Below are 8,914 nucleotides of genomic sequence, written 5' to 3'. Positions count from 1 at the left end.
ATCAAAGGGCAGAGAATGTGAGTGTGATTTGTGCCACCTTCCCATTTCCCCGGCTTTTCCTGCCCTTGGGTGCCCTGTTCTAGTTCAGATGGAGCCGAGCACACAAGGGTGCCAAGGAGATCTTCTTTCCCCAGTGTGGCTCGGAGCCACTAGCATCCCTTAAAAGGCATCTTCTGACTCAGATACACTCTCCTCCGTTGTCTGGGGCATGTTGTTTTGCAGCTGGAGACTGGTGAATGAAGCTGAGTTACTGACCTTGATGCAAAAAAAATGCATGCTTGTTGTGCTTTGCGAAACAAGCCCTTTAAAGCTTGGCTTTTATGCAGAGAATTATGGCAAAGTGTGTATGGAGGCACTGGCATTTCAGGCCCCTTTCAATCTTCTGGATTGCCAGCAAGGCCTTTCACTGATTTAAGCCTTCAACCAAAGGACAGATGCTGCAAGAGGCAGTGAAGAGGACTCGAGCAGGTATTGCAGTGCGTAGCCCAGGAGCAGATGCTTGGATCAGGGCCTGGATCAGAAGAGGTATTTTATTACCTCTTCTGGAAGGAGGTATTGTTTTACCGTGTCATAAGGAGGCACAGATGATTCCTCTCTCTAAAGGGAGCGAACAATAAAAATCATCTGGTTTTGAGGCTTGTTCTCATGCCTCTTCAGTGTGAATGTGCATGGCAGCCACGCAGAAAAGGGGTCTCAATGAGCTTTGCTGCTTTTTTTTCCCATCGTGTCATCAAAATGAGAGATGAAGATGAGTGAGGCCAGTTTGGGGAGTTTCTGCAGTTCCCCTGGTCCTGCTCCAGCCTTGCCCACAGCTCGGAGGAGATGTCAGGAGCCAGACTTTGATGATTCTGGTGGGTCCCTTCCAACTCAGAATATTCTGTGATTAGAGGCATTTTTCTTTGAAGGTGCTGTGGGAGGCAGCAGGCGTTTGGCTTGGGAGGGTGCTCCGAGCCTGTATCTGGTGCAGGCAGGAGTTTTTATCCCCTTTGCTCAATGTACTGAGTGAAATGAGGCAGAAGGAGCTTGGTTAGGTGATCATCGCCAAAATCTGGTAGGACAATCCCCCGCCGGGCCAGCGCTGCGCTTCCGCTCCGAGAACAATGGGAGTTTACACAACTGCAGCCCACTTGAGGCTTCTGCCTTACTTCACGAGCCCCCAAATGTTACAGCTCTGCCTGATGTCCTTGGCTCTGTCCCGCTTTGGAAGGAAACATGCAGTGGCCTGCGCTGCCAATGCTATTTCCTCCCGCCTGTTCTTTAGAGGTCTCTTTTTCCAACAGCTGATCGGCTCCGCAGCTCCGGGGAGGACGTGAGATCCGGCTGGCCCACGAGCGGGCTGGTATGGCCGCCTGCCATGTTGTTGTTTGTATTGCTTTCATTTCTCTGGCGTTGCTTGGCCCTTCCCCGCAACTTGTTTTCATCCTGAACTATGTGCTCGTTACGTATCCAAACGCCCACGCGAGGTTTTGCATGAGGAAACTCGAAACACACGCGCGGCGGAGGAACAAGTTTCTGATGTGGGGGTAGCGGGGGGGGGATGAGATATTTGTCTCCAGGCTGACACAAACAATTGCCAAACCCCCAAGTTTCCTGCCCTTGGGTTTCCAGCTTTCTTGATGACAAGCACGTGAACGCCGCGTGTGCATCATCCTCCTGGCAAAGAGATGTGGGGAACGTCTCTTGTGGTCACCCTGGACTCTCCCAGCAACTCCAGCTACTGTCCAAGGCACCTGTCCAGGCACCTCTGAGCTCGCTGTGAGGCTGGGCCCTGATGGCCAAAGGGACCCTGTTTGCAGCGAGAGAAGCTCTCTCTTCCCCTCCACGGCCCCTTCCTTACAGACCAGCCAGCCACAGGCAGCACGGATCCACCCAGCCAGCTCTGGTCTGGGAATTGTGCTGGAGAGTTTCAGTGAGGTCCCAGGTGAGGGGCTCGGGAGAAGGGACAGCTCTGCAAGGTGTTTGTTTCGTAAGGACAGGGAAGCTCGTGAAGGGTCTGGAGCACAAGTCTGATGAGGAGAGGCTGAGGGAGCTGGATGGGATGAGCCTGGAGGAAAGGAGGCTCAGGGGGGACCTTCTCGCTCTCTACAACTCCCTAAATGGGGATTGGAGCCAGGTGAAGGTTGGTCTCTTCTCCCAGGTAACAAGAGGTGGTATGAGAGGAAATGGCCTCAAGTTGCACCAGGATTAGATTGAACTATTTGATAAAATTTCTTCACTGAAATAGTGGTCAGGCATTGGGACAAGCTGCTCAGGGCAGTGGTGGAATCATTGTCCCCAGAAGTGTCCAAAAAACATGTGGATGTGGCACCTAGAGACAGGGTTTAGTGGTGGCCTTGGCAGTGCTGGGTTAATGGTTGGACTTGATGAACTTAGAGGGCTTTTCCGACCTTAATGATTCTGTGATAAGTACCCTCTTTTGGGTATCTTCCCCAGAGCAGTGGGTCTCAGTCACTGCTGGAGGTAGGACAGGGTACACTGATTCCTTTGGGCTCCGGAGGTTCCACAGATCCACTGTTGCACTGGATCAGGAAATGCAGCACAGACCTGGAGCAGCACAGTGGGGTTCAGACACTCGTGTTTTGTGAGTCTCCCCCTCCTCTGTGGCCCCATCACCCACTGCAAGGGCAGCCACCCTTGCTGGGATGCAGAGAGCTCAGCTGGAGGCTCCAGGCTGTGCAGAGCTGCAGCACGACGCTTCCCTGCACATCACACTCCTCCCCACTGTGCTCTGTCCACTCAGAGGGTGGAAAAACCCTCTCCTCCAGCAGCCACCAGTAACTGCACAGCACCAGGAAGGCTGAGCTGGAGAAACCCTGGGGAGCTTGGAGTGGGGGGGACACACACCCAGTTTGCAGCTCAGGATTGCTTTGCTTCCTCACAGCCTTCCCTGCTGCCTGTGCTGCAGATGGAGAAAGATTTTCCAGGGCTGTCAGTACTGCGTATTTCACCAGCATTCCCTTCACTTCAAGTCCAAAATGTGCTAAAAATACGCTGGCTTGGCATCCAGGTTCTTGATTCAAGTGGTAACAGGATACTGGGCAGAGAAATCCTGGGGTGGTTTCGCTCTGCAGCGGGAGCTGCTGTCTCTCCTTCCTCTTCCTCCTCCTTCACCTCTTCCTGGCTGCTTTGGGGCTGTTGTCCCCACTCTCAATCCCCTAAATTTCATATTCAGAGGTCACAGGTTTCACATGGCACTGCGTGGTTGTTAGTGAAGCTCCGGACATTGAGGTGGCGTCTCTTCCTCTGGGGTTGGGAGTATATTATTAGTAAAGTATTTGTTTTATTACTCCTGTGGTAACTCTGGGAGAGGAGGGATGCCCGCAGGCAGAAGTTTGGATAAGTGAAGCCTGAAATGCCACGGGAAGGCCACAAACTTCAAAAAGCCTCGTTAGTGCAGCAGCGGAGGGAGATGTGGATGTTTGTGCCTCATCCATGGACTTTGTGGTGTTGTTGCGGAGCTGTGTGGCTTTGATTCCAGTGAAAACGCTGAGAAGCCCCTCAGGGAAGGGGTCTTGAGATGAAGTGCTTGCTGCTCCCCCTTGCTTTTGAAACACCCAGTTGATGTTCAGCCTTCAAGGCTGCGGAACGGGTTTTTCATCCGCAGGCAGATTTTGCTGCCACATTCTCACTCGCTTTCCTAAAATAAAGGGGGGAAAAAAAAATAAAAGAATCCTTGTGCTAATTTAATCTAGCCAGGCATCCTGCTGTCCTGCCTCATAATATCTCTCCAATCTGTCATTTCCAACAGACAGCGGTTTATTTGTTTGGCTTTTTTTTTTTTTCCCCCGTGGTCTTGAAATATTTCCCCTGCTTTCTCCAGGAGCCCAGAGCTGCCCCAGGGATGTCCCAAGCCTCCCCCTGGCTTTGGTGGGAGCTCTGGGTGAAAACATCTCCCTTCTCCAGGAAAAACCCTAAACAACCTTAAACAGAGAAACTTGTGAAAGAATCCCCAGCTTGTGTGCTGGTCCATCAGTGTGTGGGGTTTCAGAGCCAGGCTCTGGGCACATGGTGGTCCGAAGCACTGAAATCCAACCCGGTCCAGGTCTGGAGATCCCAAAATGAGCATCCCTCCAAATGGAGCACAGCACCACAGACCCAGAGAGGTACCAGCGCTGCCAGAGAATTGTTCAGCAGCATCAATTGCAAAGGAGGAAACTATGAATACTTTTAATGTTTAATATAGAGTCATAAAATCAAAGACTGGTTTGTGTTGGAAGGGACCTAAAGACCATCTTGTTCCAACCCCCCTGCCATGGGCAGGGACACCTTCCACTATCCTGGATTGCTCAGAGCTCCTCCCAGCCTGGCCTTGAACACTTCCAGGGATGGGGCATCCACAACTTCTCTGGACAACCTATGACAAGGTGTCTTAACACCCTCACAGTCAAGAATTCCTTCCTAACATTTAATCTAAGTCTCTCTTCTGTCAGTTTGAAGCCATTCCCCCTTGTCCTGTCTCTTATTTTCATAAGTGATCTGATGGGATGAACTGTACCCTGATGAGGTTTGTCAATGATGCTAAACTGATCCGGGAAGATCCATTTTGAAGGGAGAGCCGCCCTGCAGGAAGACCTGTACAGGCTGGAAGAGCTGGCTGAAAAGAACCTCATGGTTCTTCACAAGGGCAAGGTCTTACACCTGGGAAACATTATCCATGAGTGCAGCACAGGCTGGGATCTACTGGGCTGGAGAGCAGCTCCGTGGGAAGGAGTTCGGGGATCCTTCCGGACAGCAAGGTCAGTAGGAGTGCTGGCCTTCACCAAACAAGGGCACCAACAGCAGAGATAAATCAGCCCTGATCCCACTCCACTCAGCTCCTGCCAGGCTCTTTGGTGATCAACACCCCACTCCAGCCTCATGGGGCACCCCCCTGGTCTCCTCCACCCACCTGAAACCCCTCAGGGCGTCCCCTGAGCGCCTCGAGCCCCTCAGCCCCACAGGGCATCCACTGAGGCCCTCAGGGCATCCCCTCCATGTCCCACACCCCACTCGGCAACCCCTGAGCCCCTTGAGCCTCTCAGGGCATCCCTCGAGCCCCTCAGATCCCCCTCCGGGCACACTCTGAACCACTTGAGCCCCTTAGAGCATCCTTTGAGTCCCTCAGCGCCCCATCAACCCACAGGGCACCCCCCGGAACGACTTGAGCCTCGCAGGGCATCCCTTCAGCCCCTCAGATCCCCCCCAGGGCACTCTTTGAACCCCTTGAGCCCTTCAGACCCAGGGGACATCCCCCCCCACCAAAGCCCCTGAGGGCTTTGAACACCTTGAACCTCTCAGGGACATCGCTCAAACCACTCAGGGGCACCCCCTGAGCCTCTCAGGGCACTCATGGAACCACTTGAGCCTTTCAGACCCACAGGGCACCTTCCGAGCCCCTCATCTCGTCGTGTCCCCCCCCACACACCCCAAACCTCCCCCTGCGCGGCCCCTTTAAGAGCGCGGCCCCTTTAAGAGCGCGGCCCCTTTAAGAGCGCGGCCCCTTTAAGGGCGCGGCCCCGCCCGCCGCGGTCGCTGCCGGGGCCGCTGCTGACAACAAGATGGCGGCGGCGGCGGCGGGTCCGGCGGGCGCTGAGAGCCGCGTCCTGGGCTACAGCCTGCACCGCTGGAGCAGCTTCTCCTCCACATACCTGCCCGAGTGAGTGCCGGCACCGGCGCCGCGCCCGGGCCGCGCTCCGGGCTCCGCTCTGGGGGGTGACCGGGCGGCCGGGCCTGTGCGCGGCCTGCGCTGGGGCCTGCGGCGGGGAGAGCGGGGACGGGGCTGGGTGAGGGGGGGGGAAGGGATCTGTACGGCGGAGTTTGGGGGGTTTGTGCGGAGTTTCGGGGGGCTGTGTGTGAGGGAGGGGCCTGCGTACCGTGTTTTTGGGGGGCTGTGTGTTTTGTGTAATCGGCTGTGCGGCGGAGTTCGGGAGTTTGTGCGGAGTTCGGGGGTCTGTGCGCGAGGGAGCGTCTGTACGGCGGAGTTTGGGGGTTTATGCAGAATTTTGGGGGGTTATGTGTGTCTGTTTACAGCACAGTTTGGGGGTTTATACAGAATTTTGGGCGGGTTATGTTTGGGGGTTTATACAGGATTTTGGGCGGGTTATGTTTGGGGGTTTATACAGAATTTTTGGGGGGTTATCTGTGTGTGTTTACAGCACAGTTTGGGGGTTTATATAGATTTTTGAGGGATTATGTGTGTGTGTTTACAGCACAGTTTGGGGGTTTATATAGATTTCTGAGGGATTATGTGTGTGTGTGTTTACAGCCCAGTTTGGGGGTTTATAGAGAATTTTGGGGGTGTGTGTGTGTGTCTTTACAGTACAGTTTGGAGGTTTATACAGAGTTTTGGAGGGGTTATATGTGTGTGTTTACAGCCCAGTGTGGAGGTTTATACCGAATTTTGGGGGCTTGTGTGTGTGTCTTTAGAGCACAGTTGGGGGATTTATACATGAGGCAAGTTTTTACAGGCTGCTGGAGGTTTACACAGAATTTGGGGGTTATACGAATGTCTTTAGGGTTCAGTGTGGAGGTATTTGATGGTTAGAGTTTTCGGGGCGTTTGTGTGTGTGTGTTTACAGCACAGTTTGGGTGTTTATACAGAATTTTTGGGGGGGTTGTGTGTGTGTGTTTACAGCACAGTTTGGGGGTTTATACAGAATTTTGGAGGGTTGTGTGTGTATCTCTACAACAGATTTTGGAGGTCTTTACAGCGTAGTTTGGGGGTTTATAGAGAATTTTGGGGGAGGTTGTGTTAGGGAGGGTCTCTGTAGCAGGGTTAGGAGGGGGCTGTGTAAAAGGGGGGGATCTGTACAGTGTAATTGGGGGGCATTGTGGGAGGGGGTCTTGGAGGTCTCTTCAATAGGGTTTGAGGGGGCTGATTGTCAAGGAGGGTCTGAACAGCAGAACTGGGGATCTGTGTGGGATGGAAGGTCTGTACAGCAGGGTTTGGGGGCCTGTGTGTTAGGGGGGGTCTTTACAGCAGAGTTGGGGGGGCTTGTGTGTGTTTGGGTCTGTAGAGCAGGTTTGGGGTTCTGTATCTCTGTGTGTGGGTCTGCCCAAGAGGGTTTGGGGTCTTTGTGTGAAGGGGGGTCTGTGCTGCAGGGTTTGGGGGAGGCTGTGTGTGGGGTTGTGTAGCAAGGTTTTGGGGGCTGCGTGTGAGGGAGGGTCTGTGCAGCAGAGTTGGGGGGCAGGAGGTGCTTTAAAGGGGTTGGAGATAGAGCTGAACCTCATCCCTGGGGGATGTGTTTGGGGAGCTGTTTGATGAAGAGATTTAGGGGTGTTGTGTGGGGCAGAGGGTCTGGGCTGCAGGTTTGAGGTGGTGAGTGAGTGGGGAGGGCCTGGAGGGTCCGGTCTAGGGGGGCTTAAGCACCAGAGATGGGCATGGGAAAGTTGCACCTGAGGAGGCAACGCTGGCCCCATGTTTGGGGGAAGGACATTTGTGGGACAGGTTGGCACTCATCGGGTGAAACGGGGAGAAGGGTCAGTGCCCCCCTACCCTGCAGGTGAAGGGCTGTCAGGTGCCCATGGGCTCTGTGTTTTTTGGCAGCCGGGTGTCCTCTCCTGCCCCTGACCTGGAATGCTCGGCTGTGTCACCTGCTGCGTGTGGCCTTTGGGAATCTGGGGGTTGGCAGGAGGAGGCTGGAGCTGTGCTGCCCTGATCCCATCCTCAGTGGGAGAGTTGGCTCTGTGGCATCCAGCTACAGCCTGTTAAATTCCTCCAGTGACCGACAGAGAAGTTTGGAGTGACCACAGTGAGGTTTAGGTGTAGTAGTTTCAATAGCACCTTTTTGATAAGCCAGCCTTGGTGCTGGAATTTGGGAGGACCATTAGGATCACAGGACAGCTGGGTCGTTGTGGGTTGTAGAGCCTCATCTGATCATCGATTGTGCTGCTTTTACTGACCTTTGATTGAAGTATCCTCAACTCACCCGCTCTCAACAAGTGGCAGAGTTGCCTTAGTTGTTAATTATTAATATCCTCAATTATCTTTACTTTCCAAAACGAAGTGAATCTTTAAAAACAGGTTTTTAACTGAACTCCTTGTTGTTGTATCTTTCCATGTATTTGCTGTGTTAGGTATGAAAAAGAACTGAACTCTTTCCTAATTGATAATCTTTGGTGATAATTAAGTAATCCCCTTATCTTTCTGGTTAAAACAACTTGACTTTAAGGCGGCTCTCCCAGGTTTCTGATCATCTTGTAGTTATTTCTACCAGCATTTCTGGCTTTTAACTCTGTGTTGAAGTGTTGTTCTCTGAGCAGGAGGGTGACAGTCTATTATTGATCTCACTGATGAGATATAAGCTGATAGTATTGTCTTTGTCCTTGATACCCCTTTCCAAGGCTCCCGTTAGTCCCTTTTGCTCCAGACTCGTGTCAGGATTTAATGTTCACGTGGCATCTGCAAATGCTGCCCAGAGTCCTTAATGTCATTGCCTTCCTTCACACAATTCCCATTCCTATAGCAGGGCTGGTGTTTTCCAGCCTTGGAAATGACCTTGCATTTGGCTGTTTTTAAGATGTTGTTTAGAAGTGCTTATCATCAGGGAAAACAATTTTTATCAACTCTTCAGCGGTGTAATCCCAGGGATGGGGTTATTCTCTGGCGTGCTGACCTTGGTCTGAGGAATGCTGGTCCTGCCACGCTGTCTGCTCTGAAAGTTTTGGGTTTTGCTTGCTTTGGGTTTTGATTCCCACGGGAATGAGGGAGAGAGCTTAAATGCAGTCTGAAATGGAAAGGAGAGGCTACAACCTCTGATCTGAGATTAGACTTTCAAAAAGAGAAAATGCGTAAAGAAACACATGAGAGGGTGTTTTTTTTTTTTTTTTTTTGAAGATTGAAAACTTGAAAATTGCTGGGGCAGGAACATAACATAGTGTGGGATGGACACGCAGGTCGAGCATGTCTTAGTGTTTGACATGAGGAACAGAATGA

General features: G+C 52.5%; 1 protein-coding gene across 1 annotated transcript in view; it reads left to right on the top strand.

Moving 5' to 3' along the window:
* Nucleotides 1-5,496: 5,496 nt before the first annotated feature.
* MKLN1 (muskelin 1) overlaps nucleotides 5,497-8,914 on the top strand; it is a 104,241-nt gene continuing 100,823 nt past the window's right edge. The window contains exon 1 of the mRNA XM_050324080.1: nucleotides 5,497-5,635. Coding sequence (XP_050180037.1) covers nucleotides 5,538-5,635 — 98 coding nt within the window. The 5' untranslated portion in view covers nucleotides 5,497-5,537. The remainder of the gene's footprint in view (nucleotides 5,636-8,914) is intronic.

Source organism: Myiozetetes cayanensis, unplaced genomic scaffold, assembly GCF_022539395.1.
Source record: "Myiozetetes cayanensis isolate MyiCay16 unplaced genomic scaffold, myiCay2020 scf3, whole genome shotgun sequence".
NCBI lineage: Eukaryota > Metazoa > Chordata > Aves > Passeriformes > Tyrannidae > Myiozetetes > Myiozetetes cayanensis.
The sequence above is the reverse complement of the archived record's forward strand: the minus strand, read 5'-3'. Positions and strand labels throughout refer to the sequence as shown.